Consider the following 26,630-nt stretch of genomic DNA (forward strand, 5'->3'; position numbering starts at 1 on the left):
AAATGTTTAGCATGACCAAGTAGCATAATAAGAACAGCAATATCTTGATTCAAAATGATTGGAATTATTTTGTGAACGCACATTTAAACTTCTACTTAAAATACGTGTTTGTTTCTTTATTCATTTTAGTTATCTGCAGTTTAATCACTTGCCTCAACACCTGCAGGATGAAGGCTTTTTATGTTCTTTGCGGTGTGGAAAGGAGATGCTTCAGTTGGGAAGAGCGCCCGTGAATCTCCCTTCCTGCCCGACTGTGAAAGTACGCACCGGGGGGCACCAGGCCTGAGAACTGCCAGAACCACAAGGCGTGGGCAAGGGCAACACCGCCCCCTACTGGGAATCGGCTGTGAAATAAAACTAAAAACTAAAACTGGGAAATGTCCATAACCTTTGCTTCAAATATTAATTTGAAAGAAATTCACATTTTTACCATGTATAGTATCTTTTAGCCATGTCAGCCTGAGACCTAACAGTTACTTCCGACAATATGCATTTAAACACTTCAGACAATATGCATTTAGACACTTCAGACAATATTAGCTATTTATTTCACATTCTTTCAACAACTGTAACATTTAAGTATGTCTCCTGAGACTGCTGTAGCCTATCCACTTAGAGTTATGATGCGTTTTGTGTTCAGAGATGCTTTTCTGCACACCACTGTTGTAATGTGAGGTTATTTGTGTTACTGTCACCTTCCTGTCACCTTTGACCAGTCTGGCCAGTCTTCTCTGACCTCTGTCATTAAAAACACATTTTGCTGCTGCTCCTGGTGGAAGTGAATACACACGGACAACATCTTCCATCTGTTTTCACTCCCAACGTGTGTATAGATGTAAAGAATCTGTGGTAGCACTTTACAATAAAGTTCCCTGAATTGGCGTGAACTAATGTAGTTGTTAAGTAACTAACTAACTAACAACTGAGAAGTTAATCTGGAAAGCTGTTACTGTACATTTATTCATGTTAAGTACATTAGTTGCCAATTCATATTGCAATGAAAAAAGTCAGTTAAATGCATTTGTTAATGGTTTACTAATTATAAAGTTCATCCTATCATTTGCTAATGTACAAATATCATGCAACAAATACGTTAGTTGTTAAATGCATTAACTAATGAAAATTAATTTCATGCTTAATGCATTTGTCCATCATAAATGCATCCAGTGTTAATGCCAATTCAATAATTAATTACCGTAAAGTGTGACCGAATCTGTTTATGGTGTAATTAAATATATTTTGTCTTTATGCATTACCACCCAGTGGCACCCTGGTCGAAATTAAAGGCCGGCAGTGAGAGGGACACTGTTGTCAGGTGTCCACATTTGGATGGACCTGCTATGAAGTCTTTATTAACACTTTAATGTGTGTGATCAGAAATACGTGATTGGAATGTTCTCCATTAGGACATGCTGGTTCAACAACCACTACTGGTAAGTCAAAGCACACCGAGTTCTATAACACCGACACTGTCACAAGATGGCAAAACAGATGTCAGCTGATGTCAAATGATTAAATAAATAAATAAATAAATAAAAGTACGAGTTTTATATTGTTTGATATAACCAGACATCATCAGTTATGTCATGTGTATGACAGCGTAATGTCAGCCTTATGGCGTTAAGTAAAGTGTTACCTAACCATGCATTGTCATCGTTTGTAATAATTAAATATGGCTTGTAAAAATCATGAGATCATGAAAAACCGTTCTATGAAGTACAAGAAAACAAAACCATTTAATTCTACTTAGAAGTCTCCATACAGCAATTGGGGTGTGGAATTTGAAATCTCATCTGCAGCACATTTAATAAATCAACAAAATAGATTACCCCAGTGTAATTTGCATTGAATTAACGTCGATTTAATGCAATTCGCTCATCTTGACCTCAGTTGAAATGGTCATAATGATTATAATTAACCTAGGACCACGATTTAAGAAACGTTTAACAAATGGGTGTGACCGACGACAACGAATCTATACACAGAAATACTGTACTACTAACAAAAGAACCAAATCAGCTACCAAATTCAGTCTACCACTAGAGGTCCCTAGACTTAAATTTGCCGTGTTCAGGAGGCGCTTATGTTTACCTCTGAAGTCTGGACTGTGGATAGGGGATAGCTAGCTAGCTTAACCACAATTCAGACACAGCAAAGAAAAAACTTCTCCGGAAATGCAAATACAATTATTTTGGTTTTGAATCCTACACGGGTTTCTACAGGGCCACCAGGTGTAGGAACTAGGACAAAGGTAGGTTTGACGTTTCAATAATAATCTAACCTTATCAGTAAAAAAAGGCTAGATGTGGCTAGGGCTGGCTTGCTAATGGCTGGCTAGCTTGATAGCTTTCCGTGTCTTGATGGAGGATTATTAGCTAACATGGCGTCTCTCTATGGCTCGGTTGAGACTGTTTTTCTGTAATAACGCACGTCTTTGACCGTAAGCGGATACAGCCAACAGCTACACGACTCGATAGCTAACTAAATGTGTTCCAAGTTTATGGAATGAAATGGGTGGAAAAGGTTTAATGTTAGCTAGCTCGCTTCCTAGCCCAGCGTAACATGAGCATAGACTGATCTTGTGCATTCGCGCACAGGAGAACGGCTGTAATCTTTGCGTTTGTGTGGTTCAGTTATGATCGAAATAAAATCTGGTTAGCCGTAGAGCGAAACTTATTTCACAGTCCGTCAGACTACCTGTTCGGGTGACGTTGTGACAACTTGCAAATGCGCTTAAAATTCAATCGTGGGAAAAAATGGCCAAGCGGCCTGGCTGGTTAGGACAGATTTGCGTACATTCCTGTGCATTTCATCCGGGAATCGCCTCAGTCCTCAGGCTTACCTAACCTAGCTAGCTAACTGCCGTAGTTCCTCAGCCCGTGCATATATGATGTTGAGTCTTAACACATACTTAATATGACATTCTTCTCCTCGTTCGCAAGTGTCACGAGACATCCCGACGGCTTACTATTATAAGTTGGCTGCGATATAGCTGACGTTAGCCTGGAAAATTCTAATGTGCTGCAAGCTAACCTAAACTGACGTTTGCCATCTTGGAACCCCGCAACAGTGCTTTTAATATGCAAATAGCTAGGCTGAAGTAAATGCCAGAAAAGTCAATTATCAGTCCAGTGCGTTCGTTTCACTGCATCTTGAAATCTACCGATAGCTTTCCGTGTCTTGTTAATATCTGCCTCCATTTCTAAACATATGCGTCGTGTGATCAATTCTGTGAAAACGTTCAAATCGTTTCATTAAGCAGATTAGCATTGCTATATTATACGAGATGACCAGACATACAACTAATGGTAGCGACATTATCTAGCCAGCTAGCAAGACTATTCAAATTACAAGACAGTTCACGCCTTGTTAGCCGGCCACGTCAACAAGCTAGGGCAACATATTGCAGCAGACTATAGCAACCGTATTTTTAAAACCCAATAATAACAATAAAGAAAACTCAGCTGTAATTACTACTAAGTGTAGAAATAGCTCAGTAGTTTTCTAAAATTCGTGTACAAAACGATGCTTCAATAATCATCTGAAGGATGGCCACAATCATAAATATTGGTTTCATGCTGATCAATGGATTTTTAAAAAGTTGATGCGTAATCTTTGGCAAATTTCAGGTTGAGTTCAGCTAATGAGGTTGCACGATAACATTAGCTGGTGTAGTTGGGTGAAGTTTAAGCTCATCCGATCCATGCACCCATAGTGGGTTACCAATGGATGTATTGGGTGGTACCGTTAGGGTCCCTTCAATGCCCCTCAAATTTGATATGTCCTTGCCAAATCAAAAAATCTCTAAAAATGCAAATGTTTGTAAAAAATAATGACTTCAGTATGACCTGATATATGGTAATAGACTATTGATTAAAATTACAAAATGTGTGACCTGGATACACTTGATCGATAGCTCAGGTTTGATCCTAATTTGCTGGGTGGGAACCGTAAATTGGTTCGATTAGCTAAACCTGCGTCACGCATCTCCACGGTAGCATATGGAAATGATTCAGTGTTAAAATGAACACATTTTCCACACAGTTTTAACACACCAGGGTGATGACAGTACACCAGGCGGTGGAAAAACTACAAACCGAAAGTCGTATATGACTGGGCTCTAAAAATATTGCGTGTTTTCTACCTTTCCAGTTTTCTGCACAGAATTTCTGAGAATTAAACTGTGGCTCGTGTTATTTATTTTGACGCGTGTCCAGATGGCAGGGTCTTTGCTTTCTGCAAACCTGGCAGTGGTTTTTGAGACTAAAGTGAGCCTCTTCCGGTTTCCTATTTCACAATACAACAGAGGTGCCCATCTCATTTGCACATTGACACAGGCCTTGGCGGAATTAACACTAGGGCCAATATAAACTTTAAAAAGGAAAAAAAAAAGGACCAAGCGGAAGTTGTCCTGCTTGTTTTACGTTTTACAGTCCTCAAAAATAATCGTTCGTCGCAAATGTTTTGAAATCACGTATGAAATGCTTATTTTCTCATATCAGAATGTCGAGGAAATTGCGAACAAGTGATTCTGTAGAACACTTGGAAACATAATAATAGGCCTGTGGATGAAGATGATTGAGTTTGCCATGTATGAGTTGGAAGAGCGGAAACAGTGGAGGAAATTTCTGGCAGTAGTTGATAATCTAATTTCATGAGATGTACAGAACCGTTTGGGATAATGATTACTCAGAAGCCAGCAGAATGGTTTGCACAGCGGTAGGCGAGAGGGGGACTCGTTATAAAATAAATTAAGGATCGGAGCCAGTTAAATGCGTTAGCGGGAAAGTTAACCCGCTTTCAAGAGAGGGCAGCAGAATTCTGACAGTTTTATAAAACAAACGCCATCATATGAAATAGTTTTGCTGGTTGAGATTTTTTTGGGTTTGTTTTATACTGAAGCTGACAATTCGTTGTGTTTAGTAGACTATTAGTCTTTTGGAGACCTAATAATCATGGCAATGTGGACTACATTAATCGGCAGTGTCAAGTTTAGTGGGCTGCCAATCGCACGTAAACTTTGTAGACACATCTCCTGTTTATAAATAACCTTTACATCAATTGGAGCCGTTAGTTTACCTAATTGGAAAATTGTCTTAAAGAAAGGGTGTCTCCATAGAAACGGAATAACTGTTCAGGTTTCATTCGACTGTAAGTAGAATTCAACCTGGTCATACAAACCGAAGTTTATAGACTCATTCCAATCACTTATTTTTCTCCCCTATTATCTTTTACTTGCTCCTGACCTGGACATCAATCAAGGTCTGCCATCTTTAAGGACACTCCAGTCCATTAAAATGTTTATTTTTCCTAGGAGCTACAATTATAAGCTGAACTCTCAAACTTCCCTTTCTTGTGAGGAAACGTCAGCACGTCCTTTACAGAAGTATTTCTTCAGAAAGCCTGGCGTGTAAATGATTGACCCGTTTATGTCCACCTCTCTACAACTGCCACGCCTGTAACCGACACGGCTTCAAACTGACGTTTGAACGAGCGAGTACATTCCGTTTGCCTAATTAACGATTTCTCGATTACCCCCGTCAATACTTCTTTTTCTTTAATCTTTTCTAAGCCTCTCCCGATGGGTGGAGCTAGGGCCAAGAAAAGGAGAAAAGAAAGAGAAAAGTAAGGGATTGGACTGAGCCCCGTGTGTCTGACCAGGGTACGTTTGAACTGGGCTGGAGGTTGAATGGGTCTGTGAGTGATCCAAGGTCTCCCTCGATTCCTGGACACAGGTGGGAACACAGTTGTACCACGCTGCTCTCATACAGGTGAGGCAGGCTGTCAGTCAGACAGCAGGTCACGCCTAGAGACGGGTGCTCTTCCTGAGCGCACGCTCCTAAGCTCATAGTGGGCAGTAGGGTTGCATGGTATATTTTTCTTATCCACTTTTCCCCTTTCCTTGCTCCTTATACCCGGAAATCGATCAAGCTCCCCCACCTTTAAGGACACTCCAACCCCTCATTTTTCCTTCCTTTTAAGGAGCCAGAGGTAGGAGTTAGGAACTCCTAATCTTTCCTTTGAGCAAGAAAACACCGTCGAATCCTTTGCGGAACGTATAATTGACCTGTAGATCCACCCCCTCCCCATCTGCATCCGATGTGGCTTCTGACTGACATTTGAAGGAGCGAGGACACTTGCCTAATTCACGTGGCCCAGATTTCCCGGTTTTTACCTCTTTCCCTAGCCTCTCCCGATGAGCGGAGCGCGGGGCGAGAAAAGGCGAAAAGAAAACAAAAGAGGAGAAAAAACAGTGAGTAGCCTCCTCTCCTGGCCTCTCTGTCCCGGTCCTGGCGCTACCCCGCTCCCTTTGTCGATATAAAACTCACGGCATGATAATGCAGCCTTTAAAAAAAAAAAAAATTAAAAATGAAGCGCAATGCTTTTAGCCCGGGCTACGCGTTTTCGAGATCGACTGGGTGGAGTCCTTCAGCCTATAGTGCCGCTTTGCAGCGTTGAGTAATCGATCGCTCGCTCGCCTGCGTGCGTCTCTCCGTGCAGCGCGTTGTTCAGCTGCGCCTTTTCCCCTGTAATCGGAGACAGATGCGATTGTTTGATTCGGAAAGCCCTTCCGCCGCCTGCCAACAGGCCTGACGCACCAGAAACGCACCGTAACCGTGAGTTTCTGCGTGATCAGATCCCCCCGCTCACGTTTCAAAACAGCTTCCCGTTTAAACTCGAGCGCGCTTACGACATTCCAGTTACTCCTGTTTAGTGACAAAAGGATGCAAAGCTGCATTTAAGAAAAGAAAGAAAACATTTTTTTAGAGCTAACCTCAACACCTTGTACCTCTCGAGGGCATGGGAGGGGGGAGGGGTGGGGGCATTTGCCTAAAAGAAAATTCCATGTGGCTATTGGCAGGTTTTTCGTTGATGTACCGGGTTATCTGTGTGTGGAACTGCTTGCCAAGTCATGTCACAGGAAGAGATCCTTGGGGGGTGTAAATCCAGGCTTGACACAGTGCTCAATTTTCTCTAGTCTGGAGAGGAACGACAAGCTTCATAATTTACATTCATTAAACAAAAACTCCAGGACATCATACAGATCTACACTGAACTCTAAAAATCAATATTCTATGGGCAGCATGTAGCCTTGTGGCTAAGGTGCTTGACTGGGACCTGGAAGGTTGTTGGCTCAAGCCCCAGTGTAGGACCCCGCAGCTGTTGGACCTTAACCCATATTGCTCCATGGGGGATTGTCCCCTGCTTAGTCTAATCAGCTGCAAGTCACCATGGATAAAAGCATCAGCTAAATAGCTCATGTAATGTAACCCACAGATTTTGTATTTTAGGCCACATGCTGTGTTTCTGAAAGCTCTTTTCAGCTTTGATTTGCATGCGTCTCCTCCAAATCACTAAAGGCTGTGACCTTATCATGGCTTCGAGTCCTGCCATTGACCCGTGCAGACTCCTGGGCACAGCAAGCCTGTTTGAATCAGTTTGCAGTTCAGTCAGAAATGTGTGCTCTCAGCCAATGAGCAAGCAGAAATGTGTGCTCTCGGCCAATGAGCAAGGAGAAATGTGTGCTCTCAGCCAATGAGCAACCATTAAAGCTCAGCCAGTTTCACTGATTCTCGTATGTAGTGATGCAATACAGCAGTGCTACTCAACTCCTAGTCCTGCGGGCCGCAGTGTCTGCGGGTATTTGCTCCGACCGTGCGTTATATTCACCTGCTTTCACTAATTAGCTTATCTGAACCAAGCAGGTAAAATAATGAGTGAAATCAGGTGGTGAAGTTTCAGAGAACATTTTTCTGAAATTCAAGCTTGGTCAAGTAAAACCCTTCCCATGATGCACCGGTCGTCATGACTTCCTTCCATCGCCGAGCTCAAACAGTTCAGTAAATATGGCTCTTTTTTTTTTCTAGTTTCAGGATGTGGTGATAACATCTGTAATGAATAAAATCGAGGCCCACGTGATTTCTCTTGCCTTCTCCTTTCGCGTTTCGTGGGACGTGCTCGGGGTTTTACAGTGCTATTCTGTTAGATTTTCATATCGCTCGTTTTAAATCCAGGGTTTTGTTGACACAAGAGGCCTTTAAGACCCGAGATTAATCCAAGGAATTACTTCAGTGATTTTTAAATAAACTGCACTTAGTATATCAGTCTTAACGTTTCAGGAAATGTTTTTTTTTTTTTCAGCAAAAGTGGCATTGCTTGCTTACAGTTCAATGCTCTGTAATAATTAGGCTGGCAATGTAACTAAGTATTTACCTTTTATTATTCATTAAACAATACTGTTGAAAGTGGAATATATTTGATCACGCTACTTCCGCCTCTGGCGCGCCCAGCACCAAAAGAGAAATAGTACATTTGTCAATATTGGTTTATCGGCTGTGAATAATCACCAAGTTGGCCATTATCCCAGCATCTCAGGACAAGAAAATTAACTTGGAGGCGGCCTGCCAGACCTCGCGGCAACCGAGAGACTCCTGCTGGCAACGAGAAGCAGCGCGCGGAAACCTTCTGTGTTTAAACCTTTCAGTGCCCCACTCAAACTCGTACCTTTTCAACCAATCAAAACGGCTGCTATACAAACCTTACTCAATTCTCTCAACTTTCTCAACCAAAGCCGAAACCCCTTGGGATTTTGGGTGGAGCCACTTCATATTTTGGCTTTGGACTGAAATGGTTAAATCGCCACCATGTTTTTAGCATTAGACTACTGCGGCCTCTCGGGGATTAGAACCACACATTTATTTATCGAGTTGCATAAGAACAGTACATTTAGCGAATCTGGGGGGGGAAATGTTGCCCGCCTTGAAGCAGCAGATGAGTCCTGAACAAATGTCGAGATCAGACGTGAGCCATTTAAGGTCGTCCTACACGGCATGTCCTTTTTCAGTTGTTTCTCATTACAACAGAATGGAACTCATTTGAGAGTACATACAGCGCATACCATTCAACGCTTTGTAAATACCCATCGCAACGATTTGGACCTTATTCGGTCTCCGGCTCGGTTGAAGAAATGCATACAGATTTGTGTGACACAACGTTAAACGTTGAAACTTTACCTCACTTGGTGAAAATGGCAGTGTTGCGGGATTACGCCTTGGTAGTGTTCTGTTCTGGTCCGGTTTAGTGCTTGGGTTTTGTGTGAAGACCCAGCTCCGCGCGCTAGCTAATGTAAGAGCTATCTTACCTGTCGATAGGCTATCGGCAATGTCATGTGTTTTTGCCACGTCGACTGCAAGCCATGCGTTTAAAAGCTGCATTGGCAAGACTGATAATCAGCCCGTTTCCCAGGTAGTCGAGGTCACAGTAACGACCCAATTACACCTCTGACGGTCGAGACCTCGCCTGTCTCCCTGTCAAATGGTGATTGGTGCGGTGGGTTATTTATTGGAAGGGGGGGTTCTTTTACCAAAAAGAAACTATATGACAAGTGTCTATTTCAAACGTGTAAAACGGTGATACACATTGCCCCGATATATCTGCTGAAATATTACATCAGATATTAAAATATTAAACTAGACTCTAGGCTCTTGCTTGCTGTTTTTTCTCTCTCAAAAAAACCGGCTACTTAAGTGGAAGCAAGCTCGGTTTTATATTTAATTTGTTGTAAAACCTCGGCTGTAGCTTTCCGTCTTACCCCCAAGTTTATCGCTTCAGTTATTTACCTGCAGATACAGCAGGCATCCAGGATTTGAGTGCGAGATCCCGGCCGTGCTGAACGGTTGTAAAAATGATTGGTGTTTTTTATTTTCATTGGTCAGCCAGTGTGGGTGGCGCAGTTCTACATGCGTTGAGTGTGAATGTGGTGTACGTGTAGACAGATCGGTAGCGGTCAGCGCTATTGTATTTATCTGTGTTTCTGGCGACGGGTCAGTCGAATAAAGAGATTGTGTCTGTGTGACTGTGTTACGTGTCAGAGCGGAGACTGATCGCTGACAGTTAGCGCTTTTGTTTACCGCTCTTTCCCTCGCACACAGATGGGATCAATAACGAGATGACAAGTGTGACTGTGTTGTTCCTCGGTTTGGAGGCTGAGCGCTAACAGGCGTCGCCCTTGTTTTCTGTCCGTTTCCGTGGCGACAGGTCAGATGAATAAAGAGATGATGTCGCGCGTGGTGAAGAAGAGGCTGGCCGACCCCAAAGTGGTCCAGTACGTGTGGGCCGCCATAGAGGTCATCCGCAACCAGAAACAAATCGCGAACATGGACAGAATTTCAAAGTAAGTGTGCTCTCCGACATACGGGTATGCTCTCCGACATACGGGTATGCCCTTACATGTGGACGCATGCATTCATATTATCATGCGGGTACTGCATATCTAACCTTACATACATGCATACGTACTGTGCTGTGAAAAAGTATTTGATCCTGATTTCCTCTATTGTCGCATATTTGTCACACTGAATTGTTACATATCTTTAGACAGAACGTACACAAAACATGACAAGTGAAGTGAAAAGTAAATTAATAAATAACCATTTCATTTACTAAAAGATAGAAGATATCAAGTACCCAAATTACTTTTACATTAATGGCATTTGGCGGACGTGGCATCTTATCCAGAGCGACATATAACAAAGTGCATACCCATAACCAGGGATAAGTGCGCTGAAAGACCCTAGAGGGAAGTACAATTTCAACTGCACTACTTCTGTGACAAAGTAATCAAATCGGCCCTCGATGCTCGGAGTTGTAACATGCAAACATCATTTGTTACTTATACTACTATACTTGCACATGCAGTATATACTTTAATACATATCATCAAATGTGAAATTATGGGTTTTGTTGGTTTGATTGACGAGCTTTGGGGCCGCCCTCGTTTCCACCCCTCTCTTCTGATTGGCTCAGACGCAGCCTATTGGAGACGACCCCCGAGAGCTTCGCTTTGTGCCCGACGCTCCGCGTGTTTTTGTCCAAATCTTTTTGTTCAACACCAGATTCGGGAATCTGGGAATGGGGGGGAAAAACTGCCAGAGAATAACTGTTGTCATGGAGACGAGAAAGCAGTGGATATTGCATGGAAGTTTTTTTTTTAAATTATTATTTTCTTTTTTTAATTAAGTGTGAGATTTTAAACTCTCTTCCTCAAGCTGAAGGTGTGTTGAAAGCATAAGCAGAGGTTAACCGCAGAAATTAAATCTTTATTGAATCTCATTTAACGATTCCTTAATTAATCTCTGTTAAATGTGGAGGCTGCAGGAGGTGTGAAACCCCAAGCCCTCCTTGCTGTGCTAGAACAAGCTGACAAAATGTTCCAGTAATGTTGTCAGAACGTTTTGTGTTGGCTGGGAGATCCACTCGCTGATCAGAGTCGAGAGAGCAGTGAAATGGTGACATGAGTGGTGCTTGGCTGCATTTTAAAGTGTTTCAGAATAAATACATTTGAATGTATGAGATTAGCTGTGTTTTTATCACTGAATGTGTGAGATTAGCTGTGTTTTTATCACTGAATGTGTGAGATTAGCTGTGTTTTTACGACTAAATGTGAGATTAGCTGTGTTTATTTCACTGAATGTATGAGATAAACTGTTTTTATCACTGAATGTGTGAGATTATCTGTGTGTTTATAGCTGAATGTGTGAGATTATCTCTGTGTTTATAGCTGAATGTGTGAGATTATCTGTGTGTTTATAGCTGAATGTGTGAGATTATCTGTGTGTTTATAGCTGAATGTGGGAGATTATCTGTGTGTGTATATACTGAATGTGTGAGATTATCTGTGTGTTTATAGCTGAATGTGTGAGATTATCTGTGTGTTTATAGCTGAATGTGTGAGATTATCTGTGTGTTTATAGCTGAATGTGTGAGATTAGCTGTGTGTTTATAGCTGAATGTGTGAGTATCTGTGTTTATAGCTGAATGTGTGAGATTATCTGTGTTTATAGCTGAATGTGTGAGATTATCTGTGTGTTTATAGCTGAATGTGTGAGTATCTGTGTTTATAGCTGAATGTGTGAGATTATCTGTTTTTATAGCTGAATGTGTGAGATTATCTGTTTATTGCTGAATGTGTGAGATTATCTGTTTATATGACTGAATGTGTGAGATTATGTGTTGTGACGTACGGTCGGGCTGAGGTTGGGCTGCGTGTCCCCCAGGTACTTGAGCCGCGTGTTCGGGATGCACCCTAAGGAGACGGCGCGGCAGCTGGCGCTGGCGGTGAAGGACGGCCTGGTGGTGGAGACGCTCACCGTGGGCTGCAAGGGCTCCAAGGCCGGCATCGAGCAGGAGGGCTACTGGCTCCCCGGCGACGAGACCGTAAGCCCTGCGTTCACTGAGCTCAAGCGTGTCTGGGGTACTGGGGCCTGCGAGACTGCTCTCAGAGGGCACTCCCTGCCTTCTGGTCCCCCTGGTCTGCTCCGTTGGGGCCAGGCAAGATCGGTCGAGCGCAGGAAAGCGTTTGAATCCAAATCAATTTCGTATTTGACCCAGGTCTGACACCGGGACCTCCCGAACTTCTGGCTTTCTCCCTCCCTCCCTCTCACTCTCTCTCTCCCCCTCCCTCTCACTCTCTCTCTCCCCCTCCCTCCCTCCCTCTCACTCTCTCTCTCCCCCTCCCTCTCACACACTCTCCCTCTCCGCTTCGTCACATCTCAGTCTTTGATCTCCCCAGTTTCTCTGTGTGAAGCTGTGCTGAACGCAGTTTCTCTGTGTGAAGCTGTACTGAACGCAGTTTCTCCGTGTGAAGCTGTACTGAACGCAGTTTCTCTGTGTGAAGCTGTACTGAACGCAGTTTCTCTGTGTGAAGCTGTACTGAACGCAGTTTCTCTGTGTGAAGCTGTACTGAACGCAGTTTCTCTGTGTGAAGCTGTACTGAACGCAGTTTCTCTGTGTGAAGCTGTACTGAACGCGGTTTCTCTGTGTGAAGCTGTACTGAACGCAGTTTCTCTGTGTGAAGCTGTACTGAATGCAGTTTCTCTGTGTGAAGCTGTACTGAATGCAGTTTCTCTGTGTGAAGCTGTACTGAACGCAGTTTCTCTGTGTGAAGCTGTACTGAATGCAGTTTCTCTGTGTGAAGCTGTACTGAATGCAGTTTCTCTGTGTGAAGCTGTACTGAACGCAGTTTCTCTGTGTGAAGCTGTACTGAATGCAGTTTCTCTGTGTGAAGCTGTACTGAACGCCCTTATCTGAGGAGTGCCGACGCACAGATTGATTCTCCTGGTTACCCCCTTTTTTTCCCCTCCCAGATAAAAGTGCATAAGTATCTGTACACAGACCACTGATAAAAGTGTATAAGCATCTGTACACAGACCACTGATAAAAGCCTTTAAGCATCTGTACACAGACCACTGATAAAAGCCTTTAAGCATCTGTACACAGACCACTGATAAAAGCCTTTAAGCATCTGTACACAGACCACTGAAAAAAGCCTTTAAGTATGTGTACACAAACCACTGATAAAAGCCTTTAAGTATCTGTACACAGGCCACTGATAAAAGCCTTTAATATCTGTACACAGACCACTGATAAAAGCCTTTAAGCATCTGTACACAGGCCACTTATTAAAGCCTTTAAGCATCTGTACACAGGCCACTGATAAAAGCATATAAGTATCTGAACACAGGCCCCTGTTGTATGTTTATTTCTGTCAGTGTTAATTTGGGGTGCTGCTTTAACATCAAAATCCTTAAAACTGTGAGCTTCCTGGGATGTTCTCGAAAACGCTCAAATGTCCCCCGCAGACCTGGGTCAAATATGCAACTGTTTTGGATTCAAACACTTTTCTACGCTTTACTGAGCTTGTCTGGTGTATTGGAACCTATGAAATGTTCTCAGAAACTGCAAACCCCACCTTCTGGTGCTCTTGGGGCTGGCTGTAGCCTAGTGGCTAAGGTGCTTGACTGGGACCCAGAATGTTGCTGGTTCAAGCACCAGTGTCGTCACAATAAGATCTGCACAGCTGTTGGGCCCTGGAGCAAAACCCTTAACCCCACATTGCTCCGGGGGATTGTCCTCTGCTTAGTCTAATCAACAGTATTGTCACTTTGGATAAAAGCATCAGCTAAATTATTATTATTTTTGTTGAGTCAGTCGCACCAGGCAAGATCAGTTGAGCACAGATCCTAAATTAAATTAATTACATAACTGACCGAGGCCTTGTGTCCCAGTGCAGTCTGTAGCAGGTCTGTAGCACAGTGTAGCTCACACCTGGTCTGTAGCAGGTCTGTAGCACAGTATCTCACAGCTGGTCTGTAGCAGGTCTGTAGCAGGTCTGTACTAGAGTATATCTTACAGCTGGTCTGTAGCAGGTCTGTAGCATAGTGCAGCTCACAGCTGATCTGTAGCAGGTCTGTAGCATAGTGCAGCTCACAGCTGGTCTGTAGCAGGTCTGTAGCATAGTGCAGCTCACAGCTGGTCTGTAGCAGGTCTGTAGCATAGTGCAGCTCACAGCTGGTCTGTAGCAGGTCTGTAGCATAGTGCAGCTCACAGCTGGTCTGTAGCAGGTCTGTAGCACAATATATCTCACAGCTGGTCTGTGGCAGGTCTGTACCACAGTGCAGCTCACAGCTGGTCTGTAGCAGGTCTGTAGCACAGTGTAGCTCACTACTGGTCTGTAGCAGGTCTGTAGCACAGTGTAGTTCACTGCTGGTCTGTAGCAGGTCTGTAGCACAGTGTAGCTCACTGCTGGTCTGTAGCAGGTCTGTACCACAGTGTAGCTCACAGCTGGTCTGTAGCAGGTCTGTAGCACAGTGTAGCTCACAGCTGGTCTGTAGCAGGTCTGTACCACAGTGCAGCTCACAGCTGGTCTGTAGCAGGTCTGTACCACAGTGCAGCTCACAGCTGGTCTGTAGCAGGTCTGTACCACAGTGTAGCTCACAGCTGGTCTGTAGCAGGTCTGTAGCAGGTCTGTACCAGAGTATATCTCACTGCTGGTCTGTAGCAGGTCTGTAGCACAGACGTTATTTTGAAACTGTTTTTTGGATCACTTGCTGTCACAGGAGCCGATGACTGAAGGAAGCAAGGTAAGGGTTTTGTTTGGTTTGGTTTGGTTTGTTTTGGTTTGTTTGGTTACTAACATCCGCAATAAACAGGCCTCAGCCCCACCGTAGCAACGCCTTGGACTTCCTGTGTGACTAAGCGCTCACTACATACCCATCATATTTATGTCTTCTTTGGGAATCTAATTTTAAAAAATCTAATTTGTTGGTCCTGAGGCTGGAGAATAACCAAAGCCTCCGCCTCCACCCGGGGATCTTTAAAGCATCTTTTTTTTTTTGTTTTACGATCGTTCAAAAGCGCTAATCTGACTCTTGAGATGAAGATAGAAGCACAGGGCCGAGGGCTTCCTGTTAGAAGGGATCTCTGCCTTCGCTCCTGCTTGGCGCTGGCGCGTTAATATTACACGTCTAATAATAATAATAATAATAATAATAATGAATATTAAATGTGCATGTCCTCTGTGAAGTCCAGTATGTTGCTGCGTTCCCCAGGCCTGGGTTCTTGCGGAATGGCTCGGCGGTGACCCAATGACCTTTTTTAAATATTTGCTCGCTACTGATCTACCTGTACGACATCACTTTATAGATAAAAACTAAAAAAAATAAAATAAAAAAAAAAACATGCACAAACTTCAGTGTTATTTTATGCAGGTGAACCCTGTTGAGACTCAGACTCGGATATACATTTCATTGCCGTATAGATACTAAAATGCACATATTAAAAAAAATTCAGTGCCCACGCACATCACCCAGTGAAAACATCGCTGTGTGACTTGGCGCACTGCCATTGGCTACAGGAGCAAAGGTTCGTAGCAAGCATATATGCGTGCAGTAGATGTAGTGTTTTTCTTTTGGCTAATGGTGGTGGTAGTAGTAGTAATTGTAGTAGTAGTAGTAGTAGTACTAGTAGTAGAAGTTCTAGGGTGTTCTGTGTCTGTGGTCTTCAGCATGCGTCTGTTAAAAACACGGACTGAGCAGGAGTCTTGTGACGCACCTGAGAACCCCACCTGTCTGTTCTGTTCTTCCCGAATGCATATCCCTGCAGTTACTGTAACCAAGGCAACTGGGGGGCTGAGTTTAGTCACCCCCCCCCCCCCCCCCCCGCCCGCCCGCCTCGGACAGATTTACCTCATAAAAACAATGAAGCTTGTGACGCTGATTAACTTCTGCTCCAGGTTTAATAAGAGGGTGATGAACCGTGATTATTACTTTTGATTGTTTTTTTTTTGTTTGTTTTTTTCTTTCTTGATTGTTTACTGCACTTGTGTGTGTGTGTGTGTGTGGATTACTAAAAATCATAAATATTAATGATGCAATGTCAAGAAATGCAAAAACTGATACTTGAATACAAAGAAGAATATGTAAAACTACCTGTTATGAAAGCAAGAGGTTTCCTTAAAATCGTGAATTGTGAGCGTGAGTGTGTTGTGTTGTCTGTTGTCCATGTACCAGGTTTCTTTTCTACAGTACGTTAATGTTATCCGACCCATTTACACCGTAAAAGAACAGAAGTGCCTCGCCTCGCGTTATATGACCGTCAATCTTAGTATTAAGTATATTTTGTTGTCATCATGTTAAAAACACAAATCCTGGACACACATCTGTAGGCTCATATCCACCGTTGTTAGGCGATGAGTGGGTTGGAGTGGCCCGTGTCTGGCCGGGCCCTGCTGGCACACAATGGGGTGGATTGTGCGGGGGAAGAATGTTTGGGTTTGTGGGACGCGGTCCGCAGGCCTCGTGCTGCCCTTTCATTTTGTTTGGGTTGTGCTACAGGTTTGTGTGTCACTCGCGTTTTTGGGCAGCTACCCCTTAAGTCGACGTTTTTGAAATCGTACACACACACACACACACACACACACACACACACACACACACACACGTCTGCGATGCGCTGAGTGTTGACCTGATATTTAAAGACTAGCTGAAACAGAAAGGAGAGAAATGAGGAGGGGGGGAATGCGTGCCGCTGTGTGAAAAGGATATTGATGGGAGGGGACATGCATGCCGACTGGTACACGATGACGTCAAATCATCTAATGATTAAAATCATTTTCCAGGTAGTGGATGGGAAAAAAAGCTTTGGTGTGAAAATACACAAGTGTTCTGACATTGCGGTTAGCCCGTGTGATGTGTCGTGACATTGCGGTTAGCCCGTGTGATGTGTCGTGACATTGCGGTTAGCTCGTGTGACGGTGTCGTGACATTGTGGTTAGCTCGTGTGACAGTGTCGTGACATTGCGGTTAGCTCGTGTGATGTGTCGTGACATTGCGGTTAGCTCGTGTGATGTGTCGTGACATTGCGGTTAGCTCGTGTGATGTGTCGTGACATTGCGGTTAGCTCGTGTAACGGTGTTGTGACATTGCGGTTAGCTCGTGTAATGGTGTTGTGACATTGCGGTTAGCCCGTGTGATGTGTCGTGACATTGCGGTTAGCTCGTGTGATGTGTCGTGACATTGCGGTTAGCTCGTGTGAGGGTGTCGTGACATTGCGGTTAGCTCGTGTGACAGTGTCGTGACATTGTGGTTAGCTCGTGTGAGGGTGTCGTGACATTGCGGTTAGCTCGTGTGAGGGTGTCGTGACATTGCGGTTAGCTCGTGTGACAGTGTCGTGACATTGTGGTTAGCTCGTGTAACGGTGTTGTGACATTGCGGTTAGCTCGTGTAACGGTGTTGTGACATTGCGGTTAGCCCGTGTGATGTGTCGTGACATTGCGGTTAGCTCGTGTGATGTGTCGTGACATTGCGGTTAGCTCGTGTGAGGGTGTCGTGACATTGCGGTTAGCTCGTGTGACAGTGTCGTGACATTGTGGTTAGCTCGTGTGAGGGTGTCGTGACATTGCGGTTAGCTCGTGTGAGGGTGTCGTGACATTGCGGTTAGCTCGTGTGACAGTGTCGTGACATTGTGGTTAGCTCGTGTAACGGTGTTGTGACATTGCGGTTAGCTCGTGTAACGGTGTTGTGACATTGCGGTTAGCCCGTGTGATGTGTCGTGACATTGCGGTTAGCTCGTGTGATGTGTCGTGACATTGCGGTTAGCTCGTGTGAGGGTGTCGTGACATTGCGGTTAGCTCGTGTGACAGTGTCGTGACATTGTGGTTAGCTCGTGTAACGGTGTTGTGACATTGCGGTTAGCTCGTGTGAGGGTGTCGTGACATTGCGGTTAGCTCGTGTGACAGTGTCGTGACATTGCGGTTAGCTTGTGTGACAGTGTCGTGACATTGCGGTTAGCTCGTGTGACAGTGTCGTGACATTGCGGTTAGCTCGTGTGAGGGTGTCGTGACATTGCGGTTAGCTCGTGTGAGGGTGTCGTGACATTGCGGTTAGCTCGTGTGAGGGTGTCGTGACATTGCGGTTAGCTCGTGTGACGGTGTTCTGACCTGTATGCCTGTGTCCTGACATCCATATAGCGGTGTCGTGACATTGCGGTTAGCTCGTGTGACGGTGTCGTGACATTGGAGTTAGCCCGTACAACGCTCTCCTGACGTGAACAATACTCCGTGTTTTTCGGCAGCAGAGGGGCTGAAACAGGCCTCTAAATCTCCCCTCTCCGCCCCGGAGAACTTGGCTCGACCCCTCTTCCCTGTTTGAGCTCGCCTCCCTTTTCCTGGAATCGACGGGAGCGCAGGGCGCCACCGGCAACCGGGCTGTTGATCTACGGCTCCGGAACGCCGTGTAGCGGTCTCAGGGGCTGCCAGAGAGAGAGTGTGTGTGTGTGTGTGTGTGTGTGTGTGTGTGTGAGTGTGTGTGTGTGTGTGTGTGTGTGTGTGTGTGTGAGTGTGTGTGTGTGTGTGTGTGTGTGTGTGTGAGTGTGTGTGTGTGTGTGTGTGTGAGAGAGTGTATGTATGTGTGAGTGTGAGTGAGTGTGAGTGAGTGTGAGTGAGTGAGTGAGTGAGTGAGTGAGTGAGTGAGTGAGTGAGTGAGTGAGTGAGTGAGTGAGTGAGTGAGTGTGAGTGTGAGTGTGAGTGTGAGTGTGTGGGAGAGTGTGTGTGTGTGTGTGTGTGTGTGTGTGTGTGTGTGTGTGTGTGTGTGTGGGAGAGTGTATGTGTGAGTGAGTGTATGTGTGAGTGAGTGAGTGAGTGTGAGTGACTGAGTGTGAGTGACTGAGTGTGAGTGACTGAGTGTGAGTGTGTGTGTGAGTGTGTGTGTGAGAGAGTGAGAGTGTGTGTGTGAGAGTGAGAGTGTGTGTGTGAGAGAGTGAGAGTGTGTGTGTGAGAGTGTGTGAGAGTGTGAGAGTGTGAGAGTGTGTGAGTGTGTGAGTGTGAGTGAGTGTGAGTGAGTGTGAGTGAGTGTGAGTGTGAGTGAGTGTGAGTGACTGAGTGTGAGTGACTGAGTGTGAGTGACTGAGTGTGAGTGACTGAGTGTGAGTGAGTGAGTGTGAGTGAGTGTGAGTGAGTGAGTGAGTGTGAGTGAGTGTGAGTGTGAGTGTGTTTGAGTGAGAGAGAGAATGAGTGTGTGTGAGAGCGAGTGTGTGTGTGTGTTTGAGTGAGAGAGAGAATGAGTGTGTGTGAGAGCGAGTGTGTGTGTGTGTGTGAGTGTGAGAGAGAATGAGTGTGTGTGAGAGCGAGCGAGCGAGCGAGTGTGTGTGTGTGTGAGAGCGATTGTGTGTGTGTGTGAGAGTGTGTGAGAGTGTGTGTGTGTGTGTGTGTGTGTGTGCAAGGGGTCTTCCCATCCACCGCCCCCGCCCCCCCCCCCCCCCCTCTGGGAGGAATGTCATCTGAAAGCATGTTCAGTTCCATTTGAACAATGCTGGAGAAGTTATGTGGCCTACGAACGACAGAGACCCTTTCATGTACAGCAGTGTTCTGGAGATGATTGTCGTTGCTGTCCATGCTCGTCAAATGTGATCCGTCTTGTGCTTGGCTCCCTTCTCTCTCCCTCTCCTCTGTGTGTGTGTGTGTGTGTGTGTGTGTGTGGGTGTGTGTTTTTCATTAGAAAGAACCTCCTTCTGGCTTTAATATTTTACTGCATGTAATGCAAAATGTGTGGTAACACAGCTATTCCGTGTTGGTTCGATAAGCATCCCTTGGGGGGTGGTTTTGCAAATGCAGATTAAACTTAGTCCAGGACAAGGTTTAATCCTGTGTCTGTGAAACCGACCCTTAAGCCTGACTTATACCTGCGCACAACGTTTCGCATTTATACTTCGGCGACGGTCTGAGATGAGGTTCCAAGTAGAACCCCTGAGAGTTTGTTGGCTTTTTTTTTTTTTTTTTTTTTTTTTTTAGTCACGTGACTGATCCTGTCCAATAAACATCGTGAAGGAATTTTTCGTCATACAACACATGTGCCACGAAAAGGTTGTGCAAGAAAGTGTGAATCAGGCTTTCGGGTTTGGGAAGCGTGGTGTGGTTAAACTCCTGACTGTGACTGTGTGACGCAGGCCCTTCACCTGGTGAGAGCCCTGTTTAAAAGATTCACTCAACACTCATACGTGCGCGTTTAGGACATGCACCTTAAGGCGCGTTCGTATGGTTACGAAGACCCAACCTAAATTAAAGGAGTAAAGTTATTAAGTTCATTCTGATTTCAGAATGAAAGTCTTTAAAGTTTGTGTTTCAGCGCAGGATTCACCCGGCGCTCCGCAGTCAGACGTGCGTCGTGTTGCCTAGCGCCCAGGTGGTCGCCCCTGGCGATTAGCGCGGTTCGCGGGCCTGGGAACGGAATGCGCGCGGCGTTAGCCGGCCTGGCAGGCGACGCACTCGGGGGGGGCGGGGGGGTTTCACGGCAGACTGGGTCACTGGCTCGGCTCCATCTTTAGTCCTGAAGGCGATTCGGGGTCCAGACCCCCGCCCCCGCCCGTTTAGTGTCTGCCACAGTCACAGAACTAAAGGAAGCGGGGGGGGAGGGAGGGGGGGGTATGCCAGCCACCCACGGCGCTCGTATTTTGGCAGAGGACGGCGGAACTTCTCTGACCGCACATTGTGCTGCCCCGGGGATTTCACACAGCACAATCGAGGTGAATCGAGGTGAGCCGGGCGGCCATCTTGTGCTGAGCTCACGAGTCGCACTCCCCGCCCCCACCCCCTACGGCTGCATCCGCGGCTGGCAGTGACTTGATGTGGTTCCTAAAAGATCTGCGCCAGCAGCCTGTGGGCCGCCTTGAGTCTCAAAAAGTCTGAAGTGCCACCTCAACAACATGACGCGCTTCATTGTGACTATAACCGCTGTGATATGATTGTAACCGTAACTGCCGGGGCCGGCGGCCGTGTTGCCAGGATCAGTGACCGGGAACCACGGGCCTCACATATCCGTCTAAGAAAGGAGCGTCTAAAGGACTCCAGAAGCGTCTCCCTGCTCTCCCCAGCGACGTTGCTGGTCTGAAGCTTGACGTACCCTAGCCGAGCATACGATGAGATGCAGCCCATCGCCGTCTAGTTAAGGTACATGACTGGCACCCAGAAGGTCGGTGGTTCCATCCCCGGTGCAGCCACGATAAGATCCGCACAAGCTGTTGGGGGCCCTTGAGCAAGGCCCCTTAACCCCACATTGCTCCAGGGGGGATTGTCCCCTGCGTAGTCTAATCAACTGTAAGCCACTAAATAACCGTATTGAAATGTGACGGATATCGTTTGAAGACGGGCACGTCAAAAGGACTCAAAAGGTGAGGGAGATGTCGGGAGGTCGTGGGAACCTGCTTAGAGCAGTTATGGGTGTAGACGTCACAACTTCCTGTCCTGGCTGGGTGGATAGAGCAGCTTCCTGATGCTAAAGCTCTTCCTGTTCCTTTCTTTCAGCTGGCTCAGAATGAGGTGCGTAACTCTTTCGAGGTTTCTACAGTTACCCCCGGCTGCAGCAGGGAGGGGGGCTTTGCATGGATGTTGTGTTTTTAAAATGGCCGACACTCTCACTGTCCCTGGCCAGGCCGTTTTAATCACGCTGGTCCTGTAAACTCTTCTGTGACTATTCTTAAACTTAAACCAAAAAAAACCAAACACATATTTTTTATGTGAGATGCCTTGCTTTAGGCAGGGTTGTAGGGTCGTCTTGGACCAGCGTAAATCTGCACATTGCAGCTGAAAAATGAGGTCATGAATTAAGAGAGAGAGAGAGAGGTTTGTCGGGACAATGTTGGTTGTGCTCAGAGTTACTTTGCAGCAATCTCGTAGGTTCATGAATTTTATTTTATGGACAGTGAGGTCGTTATGAAAAATGATAGTCGGAACAAATTCCGTACCATCTGCAAAAAAAAAAAAAATGCATGGGTCTGTACCACCCTGTAGACTGTCAGTATGTACCATATATCATACATTCTCTCTGTGGAACCTTCACAGAGGTGACGTGTGGTATGTATTCGCTCATACAGAGCAGGTTGTGGTACAGGGAGGGCGTAGAATCAGCGGATGTTTCCGGAAGCCGAGCGCGTGTGCGCGTGCGCGAGTGGGGAAGGCACGGGATTGGCTGACGGAGAAGGGGAGCGCCAGCCAATCGGAGGGAGGGAGGGAGGGAGGGAGGAGGAGGAGGGGGGCGTGAATTACTCTGTTCTTCTCCTCCTGTTTCCTGCAGGACTGGGAGACGGAGAGCCACGACTGGTACTGCTTCGGCTGCCACCTCCCCGGCGACGTGTTGCCGTGCGACAACTGCTTCCGCGTCTACCACCTCAAGTGCCTGTCGGAGGAGCCGAAGCCCTGGGACAGCGCCTCCTCCTGGCAGTGCCTGGCCTGCAAGGTGCGCCCGCCGCCTGGCCGCAGTGCGGCGGCCTGTAGCCCGTAGCCCGTAGCCCGTAGCCTGTAGCCCGTAGCCTATAGCCTATAGCCTGTAGCCTGTAGCCTGTAGCCTAGCGGCTAAGGTGCCCGGGACCCGGGCGGTCGCTGGTTCAAGCCCCGGTGTGGCCACAATAAGATCCGCACAGCCGTTGGGGCCCCTTAACCCCACATTGCTCCATGGGGGCTCCCCTGCTTAGTCTAATCAACTGTAAGTCACTTTGGATAAATGAGTGATGTACTTCCCAGGGGCCCGCCGTCGTCCTAACCCGATCGGATCAGGGCCCGGACTGGAGCTGTAGTTCAGGACCGGACCTCAGCTGGTCCATGTCCCCAACCTTACCGTTACTGACCCTTTTACGGCAGGGATCAGCCATTCATTGGTCCTTTATTTAGGACTTCTGACCTATCGGGACGCGTGGTCCGTACTTTACCGCCTGCCCATAGCCTGCAATGTGGCCACGCACTGTCCCAACACTCACGCTCATTCTGTGCATTTCTCTGCATTTTGTTTTCCCTACAGGGCAGTAAAAAGAAGAACCTGAGCAAGCAGGACATGAACAGATACCTGCGGTTTATCGTGCAGAGGATGAAGGAGAGGGTGAGTAGGGCAAGGGGTATATTGTGTGATGGGGCTGCAGTAAGGGGTATATTGTGTGATGGGGCAGCAGTAAGGGGTATATTGTGTGATGGGGCTGCAGTAAGGGGTATATTGTGTGATGGGGCTGCAGTAAGGGGTATATTGTGTGATGGGGCAGCAGTGAGGGGTATATTGTGTGTGATGGGGCTGCAGTGAGGGGTATATTGTGTGATGGGGCAGCAGTGAGGGGTATATTGTGTGATGGGGCTGCAGTAAGGGGTATATTGTGTGATGGGGCAGCAGTAAGGGGTATATTGTGTAATGGGGCTGCAGTAAGGGGTATATTGTGTGATGGGGCTGCAGTGAGGGGTATATTGTGTGATGGGGCTGCAGTGAGGGGTATATTGTGTGTGATGGGGCTGCAGTAAGGGGTATATTGTGTGATGGGGCTGCAGTGAGGGGTATATTGTGTGATGGGGCTACAGTAAGGGGTATATTGTGTGACGGGGCTGCAGTGAGGGGTATATTGTGTGATGGGGCAGCAGTGAGGGGTATATTGTGTGATGGGGCTGCAGTAAGGGGTATATTGTGTGACGGGGCTGCAGTGAGGGGTATATTGTGTGATGGGGCAGCAGTAAGGGGTATATTGTGTGATGGGGCTACAGTAAGGGGTATATTGTGTGATGGGGCTACAGTAAGGGGTATATTGTGTGACGGGGCTGCAGTGAGGGGTATATTGTGTGTGATGGGGCTGCAGTAAGGGAAGGGGTATATTGTGTGATGGGGCAGCAGTGAGGGGTATATTGTGTGATGGGGCAGCAGTAAGGGGTATATTGTGTGATGGGGCTGCAGTAAGGGGTATATTGTGTGATGGGCAGTAAACGCTTCATAAGGTCGAGCCGCCCTGATGCTCGCGTATTTTACGGTCGGTGCCAAGCCTGGGTCAAGTGCGTAATTATTTTGGGTGCAAATACTTTTCTGTGCTCGATCGGTCTTGCCTGGTGCAATTGAGCCAACCGGGAGGACCATAAGGTGTGGTGTGCACTTCCTGAGGGTGTTTCATAGGCTCCAGAACACCAGACAAGCTCAGTAAAGCGCAGAAATGTATATGAATCCACATCGTTTACGTTTGTGACCCGGGGTCTGGCTGACGTCCTCTGCATGCAGGTGTGGCGTGGTAACCACGGCGTTTTTAGTTGTCCCCATGGAAACCGCACGCGGCGTGGTGTACCGCCATCCACAGGTTTCCTGACCTCTGACCTTTTTACCGAAGAACATTCCTTGCAGTCCGCTCCGGTGTTGCGTTCCTGTCCTCTGTCTCTGCAGAAGCAGACGGCCACAGCGCTGTGTACTACAAAAACACGGGAAATAATTACTATTCTTGTAAGCTGAAGCAGAGCAGTTCACACACGCAGACGCATAGAGCTTCCATATTATTATGTTGATGCGCTCGCAAATTGGCTGGATAGCTAGCTTAGGCTTAGTGGTTTCCAACCACGGTCCTGGAGAGCTACTGGGTCTGCTGGTTTTTGTTTTCACCTTAAAATCAGCACCCTTTTGAGACCCAGGTTACCAGGTGAGGTGAGTTAACTAAATGGTTGGAATTTATCCAAAGCACTGTACAATTGATGCTTCTCATTACCCATTCATACACACACTCACACACCGACGGCGATTGGCTGCCATGCAAGGCACCGACCAGCTCGTCAGGAGCATTTAGGGGTTAGGTGTCTTGCTCAGGGACACTTCGACACAGCCCGGGCGGGGAATCGAACCGGCAACCCTCAGACTGCCAGACGACTGCTCTTACTGCTTGAGCCATGTCGCCCCTATGTAATCAAACTGCTCTAAGTGATTCATTAAGTGCAGAGTACAATTTTACATTTTGGATGTGCCCCTGTCTGTTCTCTCGCTCCAAACAGGCCGTAGACCTGAACAAGAAAGGCAAAGACACCAAGCACCCCATGTACAGGAGACTGATCCACACGGCGCTGGACGTTTCTAACATACAGGAGGTCAGTACCGGCCCAGCCCAGCCCAACCCAGCCCAGCCCAGCTACAGCCCTGAACCACCCAACCCAACCCTGCCCTGCCCCACCCCACCCAACCCTGCCCAGCCCAGCCTTGCCCAACCCAACCCAGTGTCACAACTCTGCTGTTGGGCCCTTGAGCAAGGCCTGTACCACGGACAGTTTTTGGGTTCTCTGTCCCTCTAACGTGCCCCACTGGCTACTGTTCTTTCTGGCATTTCTCCCAGGACATCCATGCCAAAGAGAAACACTTTCTCACTGGACCTCTCCTGGTTAAAAAGAAAAAGAAAAAGAAAAAGGGAAAAAAAGCAATTTGAGATCAGAAAAGACTTGCGCACTTGCTTGATGCTCCAAAAAAAAGAATAATAGCATTTGTTTCACCATATGGGCGTTGACGTGTCGGCAACATCGGCCTTCCTGTTTTTCGGAGCTTGAGGTGAGAGCTTCTGGTGTGTTTCTGGTGTGTGCGCTAGTTCTCCAATACAGGCCGTCAGTCTGAGAGACGTTAGCAGAGTGCAGCGACCAGCCTCGTTGACTTGCCTTCGAGACACGTGGTGAGAAACGGGAGCGCGTGCAAGCGCGGCCCTGCCCTCCTGTGGCGGCCGGCGGTATTGCAGGCCGCGTCTGAATGCGGCGCATTGTTCTCTTCGCAGAACCTCACCGAGGGAAAATACAAGAGCTTCGACGAGTTCAAGGCAGACGCCCAGCTCATCGTGCACAACACCGCCATCTTGTTCGGAGGTGGGAACCGTCGCCGTGGCAACATACAGCACGCCTCCCCCTCCCCCTTACAGAAATTAAATATACTGGAAAATACAAGCAAATATGTGGACAGTGGTACATGTTCTGTTCCTTTGGCTCTGTACTCCAGCACATTGGATGAAACAATGAATTTGAGATTAAAGTACAGACTGTCACTTTTTATTTATGGGTATTTCCATCCATATCGGGTGATCCATGTAGGAATTACACAACTTTTTATTCATAGCCCCCCACCCCCCATTTTACAGAACCAAAACTTAAGTTTGCTCCTCCTCAGCTGTTTCTGATTAGTCAGGTGTATTTAATCACTTCCTTCATGCAGGTATAAGAAAGCTTCCAGCTTGGTTCTAGGCTTTTGATTGCCTTTGGAGTCTGTTATTGGCATTTGTCAACATAACACATCAGAGTTGGTGGTACCACTGTCCAAATACTTGCACACTGTACGTAAAATACATCTACATAGTGTACATTAGATACATATGCACTAACCGTCTCCGTAGCATGGCAAGCTGATGATGAAAATGCCGTTTTTAGTGGGGTTATTTTTGTGTTGCAGTACACAGCGACCAAGCAGAAATTGCGAGACTGCTGTACACCGACACATGCCACGAGGTAACCTCAGTCTTCTCCCCGACACTTCTCAAATCTTTTCACCGTC

At 46.6% G+C, this 26,630-nt stretch overlaps 1 protein-coding gene across 4 annotated transcripts in view; it reads left to right on the forward strand.

The window, feature by feature from the left end:
- The first annotated feature begins 2,104 nt into the window (after window positions 1–2,104).
- Window positions 2,105–26,630, forward strand: part of LOC133136541 (zinc finger MYND domain-containing protein 11-like) — a 35,763-nt gene continuing 11,237 nt past the window's right edge. The window contains exons 1-11 of one of the 4 annotated variants that reach the window (XM_061254114.1): window positions 2,105–2,251; window positions 6,188–6,253; window positions 10,039–10,174; window positions 12,057–12,216; window positions 14,898–14,921; window positions 21,635–21,649; window positions 22,404–22,565; window positions 23,124–23,201; window positions 25,103–25,195; window positions 25,864–25,951; window positions 26,529–26,584. In XM_061254114.1, the coding sequence (XP_061110098.1) occupies window positions 10,044–10,174; window positions 12,057–12,216; window positions 14,898–14,921; window positions 21,635–21,649; window positions 22,404–22,565; window positions 23,124–23,201; window positions 25,103–25,195; window positions 25,864–25,951; window positions 26,529–26,584 (807 nt within the window). In that variant the 5' untranslated portion in view covers window positions 2,105–2,251; window positions 6,188–6,253; window positions 10,039–10,043. Of the gene's footprint in view, window positions 2,252–6,187; window positions 6,254–7,792; window positions 7,837–10,038; window positions 10,175–12,056; window positions 12,217–14,897; window positions 14,922–21,634; window positions 21,650–22,403; window positions 22,566–23,123; window positions 23,202–25,102; window positions 25,196–25,863; window positions 25,952–26,528; window positions 26,585–26,630 lie in introns of those variants that run through there. The other 3 variants (XM_061254113.1, XM_061254115.1, XM_061254116.1) reach the window with 3 other exon arrangements.

Source organism: Conger conger, chromosome 9, assembly GCF_963514075.1.
Source record: "Conger conger chromosome 9, fConCon1.1, whole genome shotgun sequence".
Taxonomy (NCBI): Eukaryota; Metazoa; Chordata; class Actinopteri; order Anguilliformes; family Congridae; genus Conger; species Conger conger.